This window comes from Haliotis asinina, chromosome 9, assembly GCF_037392515.1.
Source record: "Haliotis asinina isolate JCU_RB_2024 chromosome 9, JCU_Hal_asi_v2, whole genome shotgun sequence".
In the NCBI taxonomy this organism is placed as follows: Eukaryota; Metazoa; Mollusca; class Gastropoda; order Lepetellida; family Haliotidae; genus Haliotis; species Haliotis asinina.
The window spans coordinates 30,577,387-30,595,442 of NC_090288.1; the positions used below are offsets into that span (position 1 = coordinate 30,577,387).

The window sequence follows — 18,056 nt, forward strand, 5'->3', positions numbered from 1 at the left end:
GTCAGTGGTGTGGTACATTGTACCAATAGTAAACAATATTAACCCATCATAAACAGTATAAACCAATCATAAACAGTATAAACCAACCAACAGTATTTACACCAGCAGCTTATCTGTCCTTACACTGTGAAAAGGCACATAGTGAAAGTTGAAAAAGTTTAACAAAATATAGTGCTCCTTCATACTGCATGTCAAAGTTCATCATTATAGGCACTGTGGTCTGTACCACGGAATGTTGCATAGTTATCTCACCGTGTCCAATGCATGTTGATGGTGTTAACAAGAGAGTTATCTTTCCTTGGAAACAGGTACAAATATCAATCATATATGAGTCTCAAGTCTCGTTAATCCGGCTTCCGTTTATCTGATAATCGGTTTTATCCAATGCATTTGTTGGTAACAAATTGAATAAACATAACTTTCTCTCATATATTTGGTCTGACATCCTTATTAATCCAACAATTTGCTGTGCAACAGACGAGAACAGATTAACAAGACTTGAATTCGTTTAGTAACAATACTAATAATGCATATTGTTTTGTTCTGACACAAAAAAATATACTCACCATTACAAGTAAATACCTCAAGAATATATTTGCTGGTGAATTGCCAACCTGGCTTCAATATTTCATAATGAATTTCATTCAGTCATTGTTCATTTTCCCAAGGCCATCACCTTACTGAATTTTCCTGGATTAATTTTTTTCGATTCTGGAGTGCTCAACATTACAAGAATTAACATGTAAGTAATCACAAAGATTATGTATATCAGGACTCCAACACAAATTTAACAGGAATGCATCATAAGTAGGTTGTTACAGTTATGACATGGAATGAAATGAGAAATGCATACTTACATTATTAAAAAAATATATTCTTAACTGTAAATAATTCATTTTTGTCCAATGTTTCATACAGTCTCAATATGTCTTTGTCCTCCTGTCTCCATGACAACATAATAGTCTTTAGATTCTCATATTGCTGAGTGAATGAGAAGGATTTTGCCAGTCATGCTTGAGTGTGTGTGAAGTTTAATGCTGCTTTTAGCAATATTCCAGCAACATCACAGCAGGGGACACCAGAAATGGGCCTCACATATTGTAATCAGATATGAAGCATAAAGTGGCGAAAGTAATACTAAAATGAAGTAAAAAAAAAGCAAACAAACACCTGACAATATTTTTAGGCCGCTTCTAGCAATATAAATCAAAATCACGGCTGGAGACACCAAAAATTGACTTCACACATTGTACCCATGTGGGGAATCAAACTCGTACCTTTGGCTTGACAAGCCAAAACTTTAACCACTCAGCTACCCACCATCCCCTGACGTTATTATATGACTATACAGTGATATGAGGACCTGGGTGTTCCTAACTTCTTTCTGAGTAGTTTAGTTACACTTTATCATTTGTGAAATCATGCTGATGTGTATGATGTTGAGAAGGGTTGTAACCAGTGATCTACTGGATCTGAACCTAAAACCAGGCCAACCAGCAGTGCCTGGCCAATGTAAAAACATACACTACTGTGCCATCCAAAAAATTTTCAAAAAGAAAATGTTGGTTTGAACTGATAAGAGAATAACTGATAATTCAAAATTGCAACATCCACACAAACACTGGCTAAACTGATTAAAAACATCTTTATAGATAATTTGATGAAGTTGTGCAGATTGTCAAGACTGGACATTTAATGTACGATTTGATTGCTGAACTTTCTCAAAGAAACAGTGATTTGTCAAATATGAACTGACTTTTAATTTGTGTCAGTTCAATGGAGCATGGAGCATCATTCAAAAAGTGATGGAAAAACAGCTAGAACATTGGAGCTTGCAAAAATGCATGACTGGAGAGATTCCCAAAGTGTCCATGAACCTGTGGCAAGGTGTTCATCATCACTGATGAGTTGGCCAAAATGGATGAAAGGATATTCTTGAACAGGCGTGCAGAAGAACATTCTGACATCCCAATCTATGCTCCAACTCTCCCTCATGCTGAGGAGTTCAAATGGATTTCCCATACAGTGCTGTCTCTACCCTTACAGACTTCAGTTTCAAGGTCAAGTGACTTACCTCTCATTCAATGAAAATCAATGTCTCACAAAGAATAATTCGATTAACTTTTCACATCAGGGTGTAAAAAAAATTCTCATAAAAATTCTGCTGAAATAAAATGAGGCATATAGTTTCCTCAGGGTAAAAGACTTGGATTACAAGACACAGCTTCACCTGTGGGGAAAGCAGACCCACTGAACCAGCAATGCCAACTATATGTAACTTCAACATGCTTTAGTAAGTCAGTCATGGTAAATTGACTTCTCATTCAGCCAAGAAAGGCTGTCTGCCAGAATATCTGAGCTATGCCTTTCATGAATACCCGACCTGTACTAGATGACTTGCAAGCAACAGATAAATATGTTATGCCAACAAAACAGGCTAAACAAACAATTTTTTCATTTCCTGTTCTGAAAACCAGTTGAAAAAACACTTACAACTTTTTGCCTTTAACACACTTCACAGACATTTCTATCTTCATTCCTTTGAATATGAGTAAATACTGATACATCAGTTGGCATTCATTAACTACTACCTCTATTACATCAGATGCCATCATCATCCCATGCTTGTCATAAAATATGACAAAAGGGTGGTCAGGTTAGTTTGTTGACACGTCATCGTATCAAAATTATGTAGATTGAAACTCATGCTGATAATCACTGAATGCTTGTGCTGTTAATCACTGAATTGTTTGGTCCGGACTCAGATATGTACGGATGGCTGCCTGCTGAAGTTTGGTCTTGATGTAACAGTACCAATAAATTCAGGATTTACAGCAATGATGTAACAGAGGTAGAAGCTATTTAAGAATTACATGCATTAATGTTGCTAAACTTTGTCAAACATATTTCTAGAAATGATTTACATTCTACTGAATGTACCATTACAAAGCATCACTATCATTCTGTTATAGCTATACAGGTAGATAAACTACTTGTGCTTAATATATGGGAATTGTACTCAGGAGCAATGCATAGGTTTACCTACTCATGTGAAATAACATCTATATGATAAAATTGTTAAGAAAGTGTAGATAAGGTACATAAAGATATGTTAAGCCAATCAGATGTACAAATTCAATATGATTGACACACTTGGCGTGATTATAATACTATATTTCACTGGAACACAAGCATTCAGTTACATACTGATAATGCACCATGTGCTGCTGTATACAATCCCCAAACTGAAAAACTATGATCTCTGTTCACATTAACAAGGACGCCGTCAACTGAAGCAATGGAAACCAAATGTGACAGAATACTGCCACATATTTCAATAAATATGCTTAATCAGCAATACAATACAGAGAGTGCATTAGTTCAATGAAGACTACCTCCAATCATCTTTGGGATGACATGTTTCATTTCACATAAGTTCCCTGAATTTTTTGCATGAGTTTATTCAAGCATATTCACTTGACACTATTCATATTCTTTCTTAAAGCTTAACATCAGTTAACAGAATATCAAATAATTATGATGGTACCAACAAATCAGTCAATCACACCACATGGCAACAAGGTCCCATTCAAGTTGAAAACGTTACTACATGCCAGATGCAAACATGTTCACGACTTCACAGATCCAACCATGTTCACAGCTTAACAGCTGCAGACATGTCCACGACTTCACAGCTACAAACACATCCATGACTTCACAGCTGCAAATATGTTCGTGACTTCACAGCTGCAGACATGTTCATGACTTCGAAGCTGCAGTCCACTCCATGTAATGGGGACTAACATTGGATACTTACATGAGCAAGATGAAGAGACGAGTCAATTGAAACATGACACTAAATCATGTCCACTACTGCATGCAGTTACCATACAATGACTACCTCCAAACCGGTGACTACAATCACAATATATATGACAGAAGATACTTTTCATGGCTATACAAATTCTTATTTCTATGAAAGACATGTTTCAACAAATATCTTAATAGCATAATATATTTCAACGAACCGTACATGTTGTGCTAACAGATGTTTGTTCTGATTACACAGATGGTGAGAGGCAGTTTCATGCTTAATCATGGCCAGTCAATGATGGATCAGATGCAGGAACTAAACAAATCACTGACCATCCCTAAATGCTAAATGTTTCTTATGTATTCTTGCGTTCTTCGCTTTTTATGTATTCTTGCGTTCTTCTAACTCTCTGGGAATCATTTACCAGTGCTTGTTAATATCGTAATGACAAGTCCATTTGATTTAAAATCATAAAATTCACTTTCCTCTCAATATCTCCTTCCTTACCCCTCTGTGAAGCATGTTTTCTTTTCACATACCTCCTGTGGTCCCTTACAAATACATGCGTGTGACAAGAAGCTTAAATACAGTACTGGGTTTTATGTAGGGAATGGAAAACATCCTGAAACACTCACTAAAATAATGACAGCAAACTATGGCACCTCAAGCTTAGTGGGTGTCTGCTGAAATAATAATCAATAATGGCCACTGTCCACACAATTACTGATTCAATCTAGGCTCTGACTTGTTTGTCTAAACAGACAGTGCTCTGTACCATTTCAATGCAACATTATTTGCAAAGGCCCTTAAAATTTATTGAATGGAGTCACCTGAAATTCCAGTTTTGTAACTCAAAGCCCTACACACATGCAAAGTTCGTAACTAAAGGCCAAGCCCTGCACATGTAAAGAATTAACCAGCTAATTTCTGAAAGAAAAGGCCAAAATCACTTTCATTAAAATACAAACTGTAACTGTTAAGAATGACACAGTCATCTGCTTATTAAAATTAGAGATCTTTTGATTCAACTTAATTCCTCACCATTATGTCTTAAAAATAACAGTTCTGTCAGAAAAAGTTATTAGTTAACATATTTTACCACCAAGAATACCAACAAACATACCTGCACACACACACTGAACACTGCTGAAAAAGCCAGGATAAGTTTTGTTTATTTTATAAACAATCTGCTAAAAGTGTGAAATTTGAAAGACATCTAAATGAGAGATGCATTTGATTTACAGGACACACCTATGCCCCGAAATCACCCTTTTCACTTAACACATGCATGACACAAGTAACAATGGATGACTCAATACATGTTAATGCTTGTTTTAGAATGAAGTGTAACTCGTTAACAATATAAAATGTTTTTGAGTCTTGAATAGAATAGCAACTTTAGCTACCATCAGAAGTCCCTTTCACATGTTGAGTGGCATATGCTCTGCCAAGCTTCCCTTCAGGAGCTGTAGTTTTCAAATGGCAAGTTAACAGCAATAATTTGCACTATGTAACTGAGACTTATCAGAAAACAAACACCACAAGCAAATATCAACATTAAATATTTCCTGCCCTGATTCAGTGTCAAAGTTTCCTTTCCTTCCATGGTCAAAAGCTTTAAAGGGACAATCTTTCATCACATTTCACTCACATCTGCCCGTATGTGAAAGGATGTGATGAGACACAGACCCCAGAGTCAGCTGAACCTAAATTTGCATAACTTTGAGAAATTCATTACACAGGATATATACAGTTCTTATAATAGTTTCAGTCCTACTGAAGAATAATACAGGAACTCATGGCAGTATTGTTCCGTTAGGGCTCATCATGATTAAATACAGTAGCTAGCATTACTTGTAAATTGATACACTGTGTGTACATCAACATGGGCTTGACATGCTTCACAATCTTCAACCACAGGCACTCTAGGCTATTAATGCCTCCAAGATTTCCACAACCTATGTTGTATTCACGTACACCTAAACATGAAAAACCATTGAGCATACTTAGTGTAAGTCTAGGAACATGTAAACCTTGGTCCTATGAGTATAGATGCTTCTCAGCATCATGTAAATGGTACAGTATTCCCCTTGAAGTTGGTACCTCTCTGAACTGCTCCACCTTCGGAACCACTCTGTAAATCTATCTCACCCATCAAACTTTCAACTGAACTTTTCCTCCCTGCATTTTGGGCAAAATACTGAAAATGGAGAAGTGAAATACAAATTGACTATTATTATCATTATGCTTATAAACTTCTTCACGGTCTGCTATCAGTTCTCAGGTATAATGTACATAAGCCTTATTCCTCTGTTTTGCAGCATTCTGTGGTGGTACTAAGACAACAGGGCCTTCATTTTGAAAACTCTCTCAGTGCTACGATAGCTGTAAGTTAATGCTAATGTATGGCATTTATGACTATCTTAGTGCTAAGAGAACTTTGAAAATCTAGGCCCAGGTTAAGAAATCTCAACACAGTCAGTATTGCACAGCACTAATCTTACAGAGAACACATTTTATATATATTCTGGTACTGCTAATGTATAAGTCATGACAGTCATGACGGTGATAGTATTAAGGTAATGTACTTAGGTAGTACTAGATAATGGAAGAATGCTGTCAATGCTCTATGCAAATTCATATGACGGGACTGGCAGGTATCCTTATTTTGGGTGTTGCTTAAGTGCCAAGGTCATTAGCTTTCCAGTTTACATTTACAAACGTGTACAAAAATTGAATATTGAAGAGCACTATTTTGAGGATAGCGATACTGAAGAGTTAAGATTGTGCAAGACACAGAAGGTCCTTCAATTCAAAAAGTATGTACAAGAGATGTGTCAAGCTATTTTATCCTTAACGATGAAGACACCAAATTTACACTCATGTGAATCCTGCACTCAAGCCCATGAAGATACATACACCAATCAGAATGAATCTACTCAATGACCAGTAGATTGCCTGGCAGCAATGATTAGTGGTTTTAGTGTAGTAAGCGGCATGGCTTTCTTCAGGAAAGGGTGCTCAAGCAGTTCTGAGGCATTTGCTCTCTTGTCGACGTCAACTTCCAGACAGGCATGCAAGAATGAACGCAGCTCCTCTGAAAGTTTGTTTTCATTCTTAATCTCAGGTTTGCCAACGGTGGCAATCCTGAAGATGGCTTTCAGAGGAGTTTCATTGAGGTATGGAGGCTCTCCTTCCAGCATCTCAATGATCATGATGCCCAGACTCCAGATATCTACCTTGTTGCCATACTGCTTCCTGGAAAACACAAATGGTAAAATGCAACAGAAATCTCAGATTAAATTTCAACTATGTGATTGCAACCTCTAGTAAACAGAGTCTGAAGCAGACAAACCAGTGATTAACTTCAAGAACAAAGATCCACTCTGTCAGGATCATCCTTGATAATCTCCAGGGTATACACTCTCATAAATCTCCACTAGTATCCTGGATGCATCTACGGGTCACCCCAATTATTGCATTGCCTCCCTTTGACGGCTCTTTATTCATTCAGGTGTCTACACTGGGAAGTTGAGTATACCAATCGCAAGCCAATTGCAAGGCTTCTTATGTAACGATTCAACATGGCAACACAATTGTTGCAGAGGTACTCAGGAAATGGTAGAGGAGTTATTGCATATATTTTTGGAAGGTTTCAGACCTCTAGATTTGTTTGTATGAATTTTCCCCAAATCTGCGTCTGCAGCCACCATCTTTGTTGACACTGGCAAGCTCAGTTGTAATGGCTTATTTGATTGGATACTGTGAGAAGGTGGAGCCACCAAAGGGAGATAAGGAATTTGAGGGTATTTATCCTAACATATATCGTGAAGATTATCAAGAATGAGTGAAGCTGGGATGGCCAAATCAACATCATTAATACACCTTGTATGAACAGCACAGGTTGCTAGGATCATGTCTACCCTAGAATTCCAACAGTTGGAGAAACATAGAGCTTTCCCACAGACTCACAGTGTGTGAAATAACTACTGGCCTATTTTCATGAGGTCATTCTTTTATATACATGGAACTCTCCGGCTTGTTAAGTTATAATGCATTCTTATATCATGCAAGATTATGGCCTGTTAAATGAGGGTATTTACACCTTTTTGTAATCAATTGCTTAGTTTCTACATTCATTTTCTGGCTAGTGAATTATTTTGTGGGCTAGTAATTTTAATTGGCTTGCAAAATTGGGAAACTATTTCACTCACTGTTAACACACAGAAAGAATCTTTAAGTCAATTAAATATATGTAAATAAGACAATATCTATACTCACCTCAAAAACATCATTCAAAATGTTTAATAACTGAACAATATCCAAATGCAGCTTTTCAATCCTTGAGACACAAATCCTCAAGAAACTTACCTAGAGACAACTTCCGGTGCCATCCAATATGGTGTTCCCACCATTGTGTCACGCTTCGACTTCTCCCCACTAAGCTGAGCACAGAAACCAAAATCTGTCAGCTTGACAGCGCCAGTCATTCCAAGCAATACATTATCACTCTTTATATCCCTATGAATAATATTCCTCTCATGAAGAAACTTAAGCCCTACAAGGCACTCGTGACATACAGCTGCAATCTGGCCCTCTTTCATGATGGTTTCTGTGACAACATCGGTCAGGGCGCCACCGTCCAGGTACTCCATGATTACCCAAAGTTCAGAATCTAGCATGTAACAGTCCAGGAAGTTTACAATATTGTCATGGCGATAGGTTTTCATGACCTCTATCTCAGTTATAATGAGCTCCTTCTTGGGTTGGTTATTCAAGTCCATCATTTTAATTGCCACGACAACATCTTCATTGGCCTTCTCTCTGGCAAGACACACCATCCCAGAGGCACTGAAGAACAACATGTTAAAGTGAGTGAGTGAGTGGGGTTTATTCTGAACCATATCACAGTTCTAGTCTAATGATGAGTCTGATGTATCGACAACACCTTATAACTGTTCACAACTTTACCATTTTTTGTCTTTTTATTTTTTATAAACACTAAATTTTGAGCTATATGACAGTAGTCTGTCTGTCAAGACTGGATCTGAAAATCCAGTGAGTGACACCATCAATCTACAATATTGGGGGATACAAGGACCTGCATCAACCAAGTCAGCCAGCCAGACCACTTAACCCTGAGTTACAATCATGGTTTATGAAGACTCTAACTCTGATCACAGAAGATGACGAGATGGTAAAATATTCTCACATGTCAACAAAAAAAACTATTCAGATACTGAACATCAAAAGAAACGCAATTTTTGATAGAATGAAATCTCATAAAAGTAAGCCTTCACGCTCATGTCTTCTATTTAAAACTGGACAAAAAAATTAATTAATAAATCAAAACTTAATTTTAAGTGATGACTAAATATTTCATGAACATAACTTCCTGCAGTCTTCAATAAATATTCAGTTAGTGAAGTGTGTCCTCTAAGAATTAAACAAGTTTTCAGGCCCTGACAGCTTTGAAGATATGTTCCACTGTCAAGTGTTTCAAAGACTAAAACAATAGTTCCAAAATTGTTTGTGTTCGATTATAAGAAAAAGCAATCGATTGCTGTGGCATTAGGTTACAGCAACCAATCTTCAATTATTTCAATTAATCAGAACAACACTACTTCCTACCATGCCATTCTTTCTGGTGGGACATCAGCACTCCATTGCTCCTAACACAGAATTTCTCTTGTTTTGGCCAGACCAATATTTTTTCTTGTTTTACGAATCCGCCTGCACTTTGTTTTCAAGAATAAGAGAAAAAATAAAGTGAATTTTCCCTGCTCAAAAAATTAAATCCTAATGTTTTTATAGGTCAATAGCGTAATCATTTTTTCAGATTGTTTTTTTTTGACCCATATACACTTCATAAATTACTGAAAAAAAAATACTTTGAGTATTTAGGAGTAATACTACTTTGATCGATGATTCTATTTTTATTTTTTCCCTCCTACCTTTCGGTTTTCTGAGGACAAAAATTTGTAAAACACGAAATATAATTGGTCTGGCCTTATCAGTAATTTGCCATGGAAGAGAATGGGCACAGGGTTAAATTGAGATATAATTGCCCTGATTACTGTAATTATCATGGCCCTGATTACCATGATTATCATGGCCCTGATTATCAGTGTTAGGTTTGACACAGGAAAGATGATGAGTGAGTTTAGTTGTACGCCGCTTTTAGCAATATTCCAGCAATCCCATGGCAGGGCACACCATAAATGGGCTCCACACACTGTATCCATGTGGGGAATTGAACCCCAGTCTTTGGCACGACGAGCGATTGCTTTAACCACTAGGCTACCCAACCATGCTCAAGGAAAGACAAGGAAAATAATGTGGGTCTTACCCTGATCCTAATTTCTTCTTGATCTCAAACTTCTGCTGCGGGTCTCCTGCACTGGCAATCTTTCCTGAAGGACACACACAAACATATCAAGTTTCCTTGGTGAAAAACTGGTCTTACTGAATGGGATGAAAAATAACAACAAGGAAAAACGCAAAACTGCCAAGAAACAATAAGGAAAAACACTGCCAAGAAACTGAACAAGTGGGGACGGATATCCTTTCAGTATAAATACATGATTTCTTTGAGTGGCATTTTTAGAAGTTGAAAGTCAGACTTGACAAACATCTTTCATCCTGAAGCGTGACAATTCAATAGTTTCTAGTATGAATGGTATAAGGGAGATAACCCATCTGTCCTATTCTCTCCCAGTACCATTCATGCTTGGAAACAATACAAGAACCTGTATCAAAAAGTCACGCTCGAGAATTAAAGAAGATGTCATCCATGTATGCTTGTTCTTTCTAAATACATGGTGTCATTTTCAAAACTTATTCGATCTCAGAGACTACATAACCCTTATTACCTGCCGAATCACAGTAGTAATAGCGAGTGAGTTGGTTTAGTTTTACGCCTCACTCTGCAATATTTCAGCTATACGGATGTCTGCACCAGACAATCCAGTGACCAACAGCATGAGCATAAATGTGCACAAATGGGAACCGATAACGTGTCAAACAACTCAACAAGCCTTACCATCCGATCATGTTAGTCACTCAGCAATATTCCAGCTATATGGTGGCATTCTGTATAAAATCAAGTCTGGACATCAACAGAATGGGCATCGATATACGCAACTGGGATGCAACTGGGATGTCCTGACCACCTGATCCTTTCGGTCAACTCTAATGACAAGCATGGGATACTGAAGATCAGTTCTAACCCGGATCTTAACGGGTCAGCAGTAACTGCGACGTACAGAATATTTCACATTGCACATTAACAGGAACATAAAAATTCTGGATCTGGCTTGCATGATTTGCTCAACATATCGTGAAGCAAACAAAACATCAGATTCAGATTCATCTTGACATCTGGCAGACCTTCGGTCAATTGTGTATAAATGTTTTTTTAGTATAAACTGAACAGTACATCGCTAGTATGACAAATCCAACTGTCTTGCTTTGATGACACTGAGCCTTAACACTTCTTGTCAAGACAACATATTGTACGAAGTCAGAGCTTATCATACTCACAACTCAAACTTTACCAATTTTATTCCATTATGGAGTCATTGTTTCTGGTAGAGAGAAGAGGAACCATTCATCTCTATAATAATGCCTACAGATAACAAATTTGACTTTGTGACCATTTTTTTTTTCAGAGTATTAAAATGCCAAAATATGCCAGGGAGCACTCAGGGCTGATAACAGGAAATGAGACTGGCCTTGTTAACATGTAACCAGCCCTGCATTAAAAATAGGAATTTGAGACATGGTGTTAAAACAGAACAATATATGAATTACTTGAAGTGAGGTAAACTTAAACAGGTGCAAAAGCAAATTTAATAAAACCATGACTTGATGGCAACTGTTGATTGATTTAGTGTCATTGCCATCTGAATCAGAACAGCAAAACAGAATGATATTGTTCATTAGCTGAAAGAATTATCTAGACTAGTCACATTTAGTGTTAAAGATAGATAAATGGGTAGGTTGGTCTGTGGAAGTTAGTTCGATTGATCATGAACTAGCTACCATGGTCGTAAATTTTTTAAATATGTCCCATTGTCAATGACATGGTCAAATATATACCCTTGGAAATTGTACTGGTGCACAGGGCTGACTATAAAATAAAGTTGTAAGCCTGCCATGTAATTAGCAAGCAGCAGGTCGCCGGGCAGACACTATTTCATACATTGTAAACTTATATCAACTATGACTGGCCTGTTTCAATATTGGCACAAATTTACTCACGTAATTCCTCATTTATTTCTTCATCTGACTTCACTTCCACCTTTTTGTCTGACTTGGGTCGGCGTGTGGGAACTTCTTCCTCTTCCACAGTTACATCGGCGACGCCATCTCCCAACTTGTTGACTGCCTGGTCTACAGCCCCCACTTCATGATGATGCTGCAACCGATGGAAACAAACTATCAGCAAGCACGGGGAGATACATACCCTTATTCCCTGTCAACCATATTTTCTACTCCTCCCAGCCATTACTGTAACGCTGAGGCTCCACTGTAACGCTGAGGCTTCAAGTAAAGCAAGTCTTCATTATACTCTGGTTCTCAATCTCCCACCTCACTAGAGTCCTTTTCTATACTAGACGATGTATGTACTCATTGACATACTGATAAAATATCAGCCATAAAAATACCAATATCCCTAACTTATTTTGTCCAGTATATTTCAATGGAGCCCTTTGTTTCTATCAAGGTTATGTATTTCAAGAGGCATGTGTCTACATGGGAAGCACTACATGCACTTTTACCCATGGGTGTTACCTGTTATAGCTAACTGTTATTTACAAGTATAGAATCACAATTTTCACTCAAAATTGGTTCGTAAACAAAAAATTATTTCAACACAGAATGTAATGTATACACAGGAAAAAACTTTCATAACTTTCAAACTTTCTCCAAACTGAAAAAGTTACTTCACAAACTATCATCAGTTTATTTTGATTTTCAGAGTTTTATGATGATAAAGTAACAGTAGTAGCACTGGTGCAGGAATAGTGTCTTTTATTTTGGAGACAAGCTTTACAAAACTTTTCACCAGAACGAGTCCTGTTTTCATTGCATTCCAAGTTGAAATGAATGGTTATCATGAACCCATCTGGAGTTAGATTGTGCTTTATCAGTTTCATTTTTACCCAAACAGATTATAACTGCAAATGGGATCTGCAAAACCAGTATCCAAATAAAATCAAAGAGAAAAGATTTTAGTTTTGGGTCATGTGTGTCACTATGAGGGAAATTATTTCATTTTCATGCAGTATTGCCAGTGTTCTGTTCGACAAGACAACACCAGCATTAGGACGAGCCCAGAAACATTGTGTAAACAATAAAGAAGTTGACATCCATGACATTTTGTCTTATATTAGAATACTGACTTCTAAATGCCTCTCAAGAACCTCATTAGGATGACTGTAAACCTGTATTAAAGTTTTAGAGTTTGCTCCTTGTGGAGCAGTCCTTCCATGTAGTGCAAATATATCATTGCAGAAGAACAAATCTTTGATTGATGATGGTTTACTGCTAATGTCATACTCTGCAATGTTCCAGTTATATGGCAGCAATTTGTAAAGAATCAAGACTGGACCAGACAATCCAGTGATCAACAGCATGACTGTTTACACAACTGGGATACGATGACACATCTCAGCCAAGTCAGTGAGTCTGACCACCCATTCCCATTGTCACTTCTCAAACAGTTGTGGGTTTCTTAAGACCAATTCTATCCTTGATCTTCACTGGTAATTAGAAGAAAGTACATGACTAATCAAAATATTTAAATGTAATAAAATATAAATTATTTAATGAATATATATGTAATTGCATGGGGTAAAGTTTGATACTGCATGAGAAGGGAACACTGTATTCAAACATCCCAGAGATAAAGTCACACATACTTTCTTCTGTTCATCCTTGACTGCGGTTTTCGCCGCATCTTCAGATTTTTCAAATACAACCTCCTGGCCATTAGAGTCTTCTTTCGAACTCCTTCCTTCATCATCAGCCCCCTCCAGAGGCTCGTCAGACTCTCTTATCGTCGTAGCAACCATCATGAACTTGGCATTGGATGGTTTTCGTTTGACAGAGTTCTGGTAGGTCTTCAAGGAATTGATGACAGCTTCCGGGTTGTCTCGCTGTTCCTTGGCACTGTGAGCATTAAGACATATTGTGTGAGTGTAGGTTCTTCACATACATATCAATAGGTTTCTAGGTGTTTGATGATGTGTGTTTATTTGTCTCTAGATGTTTGATCATCCATAAATATTTGTTGCTATATGCTTGATCATCTGTACCTGTTTGTCCGTTTCAAGATGTTTGATCATGTAACTGATTGATTGTTGCTAAATGTTTGTTCATTCAAGACGTTTGATCATTTCTAGGCACGTTTGTTTCTGGGTGTTTGGTAATCGATAAATGTTTGTTTATTTCTATGTACGTGATCATCTGTAAGGTTTTGTTGTTTCTAGGTGTTTGATTTTGTAAGGTTTTGTTTGTTTTTCAGTGTTTGTCATTTGTGTTTAATATTCTGCTCACCTGTAAGTGATCGTTCATCTATCAGTGTTAGTCTGTATGTTTCTGTTCTCTTCAGGTGTTTGTTAATCTGCAAGTGTTGGTTCATCAGACAGTTATCATTTCATGTGGGTAGACGTTCATTATAGAGATATCACTTTATGTACGTGTAGGCTAACCAAAGCACAACCCAAACATTCTTTGCAATCCTGTTTCTCAATGCCATGTAAGTGTAAAGAGTAATTACGTCAGGTTGGAGTCCTTCAGCAACTGAGCCCATGATGGCGGCAGACCTACAAACTCTCCGTTTGTGCTGTCAAAGTTCACATGGTAATTGCGGACAACGTTGAAAGGGGTGCCGATGCTCATTGCTCCTTCTGCATCGCTATCGGAGCCTTTGTTTTTCTTCTTCTTTGCAAAGAACGGCATTTTGGTGACTATGGAGAACTTTGTGTACCTGAAAAATAAAGACAATATGAGAAGGACTTCAAGAGAATCTCACACTTGCATATACCCTTGTACAGTGAAACCTTGTTAATCTGGATGGTTGTGTTTTTCGGCAAATTCGTCCAGATTGTGAATCATCCGGACTACTGAATCAAGAACCATGTGTCAGCAAGAGTTGCTTCCCTTCACTATTACTAAAAAAGACACGACTCTTGATAAAACAAATAAGCATTTAATGCATGTAAAGCTTATAAAATGATCAATAACAAGCATAACAATAAACAAATTACAGACACTGCAAAGTCTTTCGTGGTTGTTTACGTTTGTTTAAGCTTTTTCATCACATTCATCACATCACATAAAAACATTTTTCTCATTGTCTGAATCTGAAAAACCATGTACATGTGCATGTATATCACCAGTCCACTGTTACAGTTTGTGAACATGATTTTCAGTATCCAGACAGTGAAGCAGTTTACTGTTTATTTTACTGATTGGTTACAGCTACTTAGCGTCTGGTTCTGGAAACCGAATTTCTGGATTATCGAGGCAAATTATATAGGCATTGACTGGTAACAAGCTCAAATCGTCCGGAAGGCGAGACATACGGATTATCAGCATCCAGACTAACAAGGCTTCTCTGTACACAGTGGTGTGACATGATGACATTATGGTGTGACGTCATGGTGTGACATGGTGACATTATGGTGTGACGTCATGGTGTGACATGGTGACATTATGGTGCGTCATCATCATGCAATATGGCATGACATCATGTCTCCGAAGACCCAAGTTTGATTCTCTACACCGGTGCATTATGTGAAGCAGAGTTCTGGTGTCACCCGTCATGATATTGTTGGAATATTGCTAAAAGTGGCATAAAACTAAACTCACTCACTCACTCATTATAAATTCACCGGTTAGAGCCAGTCTTCATTAACCCATGCTTGTCGTAAGAGTTGACTGAAGGGATCAGGTGGTCAGGGCACATGCATCTGAATGATTGCATCCAAGTTGAGCAGATCTATGCCCATGCTGTTGACAAATGGATTGTCTGGTCCAAACTTGATTTTATACAAAATGCTGCGGTGTTAAATAACCGACCACCCTATGAACCAACAAACCAACCAACCAACCAGAAAATAAATCATCAACATCTTAAGCATGAAATGATGCCATGCATAATGAACTAGCTCATCCGAAGAAACATCATCATGGACACTGATGACTAGATACCCTATTAACAAACTGACCAAATGGTTGGATCTCATGGATTAAAAACAGACTGACATACCTGACTGGAAGTTCAGGGACATCATTTGTTAGTTTCACAATGCATGCTTAGTGTTGTAGTCCAATATGTTCAAATGATAAACCAAGATCATTGACTGAGCAAAACAAGGAAGTTTAATCCTATTTACAACCACCACAGCCTGTAAGGAAAAACACTCATTCGACTACACGTGTTGTTCTTCAAGGATGAAGAGGAAGTAAACATATGTCATATAACATAAATTCTTTTCAGCATGATCGTTATGATAAGCTGTTAAGGATTATGAAACACTGAAAACACAAGCAACCACACCCCATGAAACATCCGAAATTAAAGAGATCTATGACAACAATCATAACTCATCTTCTATAGCGCACAATCCCCAAACACCAAGAGATTGCTTGCAGCACTTAATCAGAATCTGATTATAATTACCTTGGATAAATGAAGCCTGTTAGGCACTAAAAGGTCATAGTCACATGGCTTATCCAACTGGGTACCCATTTTCTGCTGGGTAAACAAACTCACTTGCTGAGGTGAGGGCATATGCATCCTAGAAACTGTCAGAAGTCAAGCAAAATCAGTCACCCATCCAGGGACTGTCCGAACGAAGGAGGATTATGTTCATTGCAGCGCTTTTAAATGGCCAACAACTCTCATTACTTTAATGAGATAATATTCAGGCTTAAATGCATCCTTTGTTTTTGGAAAAAAAACATGGTCAATGCAGTATTACCTCTAAAGAGCAAGTGCTGTGTGTCTACTTACTGTCATAATATTCAGATAAAATAGGTATTTCCAGACTAATTACCTATGACTAAATGACATTATCTGTTCCATAATGGTTGTGTTACAAATAAGAAGTCTACATGCCATGCTAGCAATATTTCCTGAATGAAATAAAACTAAAAAGCCCTTCATGCATTAATGACCTTCAATCTTACAAACAGTTCTGATATTCGGCACAATCCTGACATATGACAGGCAGTGAGCTAGGAAGTCTGTATTCAGATTACCCGATTGTTTTCATGAATTAATTAAACCATTACAAAATTAGAAACATTTTATGATTTGAATGGATGTTGCCTAAGTCTCCTTGGAGATAATGCGTACCAAGTTTCATCAGTGTCTCCAATCAGTAATATTCAAGTTATTGAGTACGGGTTTTACATTTTACATTTTACATCACCAAGTGACCTTGACCTTCAAGTGTCGTCCAATCACATAGAAGAAAATGACATTTGGCATGCTACGATGGAGTATATAAGGCACATCTTAATGTCCACTTTAGCTTCTCTTACTACTCAATAGTTTGTTAGGTTTGAATTTGAACAAAATCTCTCAAATAACTGATTATGTTTTATTAGTGACAGCAAATGGCCGAAGAACCAGTGATATATCGAGTACAGTGTGGCTGACTCCATCATTTAACTCATTAAGGCCGAGAGGCAAATTAATTGGCTTCTCACAGCGAGAGCCACGTATGAGCGGGAATAAAAAGCACCTCTTATTCAGCGAGAGCCACACGTTCATCAGCAGGAAGCACCTCTCACTCAGTGAGGGACTCACTGTGATAACAATTACGAATAAATATAAAGTGATAACTCTTGCATCGACTCATGATATATAAATGTATATTATATATGCATCAGCGTTATTGCAACACTGAAATCTTTTACTACGTTTGTTGCAAAACACAGTTGGTAATGCAAAACATTCTTGGACATAGACACAAGTAATATTACAAGATATTACACATCAACCATACAAAGGTAACTGAAGCACTTTTGTTCAAGCTGTTTTCCAATGCAATGTACGTAAGCATTGTGTAAAAACACATGTATTTGATCTCTGTAATTATCTGATCCAGTGAAATTATCCCATGTATCAATGAACTAAGTTTCTGTTGATCTATTGTCAATAAAAGCAGGATAATATATCAGTTATGGAATTGATACACACACGAATAATCATTCAGACAAC

The 18,056-nt window shown here is 37.4% G+C and overlaps 1 protein-coding gene across 1 annotated transcript in view; it reads right to left on the bottom strand.

The window, feature by feature from the left end:
• Positions 1-4,968: 4,968 nt before the first annotated feature.
• Positions 4,969-18,056, bottom strand: part of LOC137295907 (serine/threonine-protein kinase PAK 2-like) — a 35,834-nt gene continuing 22,746 nt past the window's right edge. Inside the window, exons 2-7 of the mRNA XM_067827484.1 lie at positions 14,601-14,810; positions 13,741-13,990; positions 12,077-12,233; positions 10,164-10,227; positions 8,186-8,665; positions 4,969-7,072 (exon numbers count right to left, since the gene is read on the bottom strand). Coding sequence (XP_067683585.1) covers positions 6,754-7,072; positions 8,186-8,665; positions 10,164-10,227; positions 12,077-12,233; positions 13,741-13,990; positions 14,601-14,782 — 1,452 coding nt within the window. The 5' untranslated portion in view covers positions 14,783-14,810 and the 3' untranslated portion in view covers positions 4,969-6,753. The remainder of the gene's footprint in view (positions 7,073-8,185; positions 8,666-10,163; positions 10,228-12,076; positions 12,234-13,740; positions 13,991-14,600; positions 14,811-18,056) is intronic.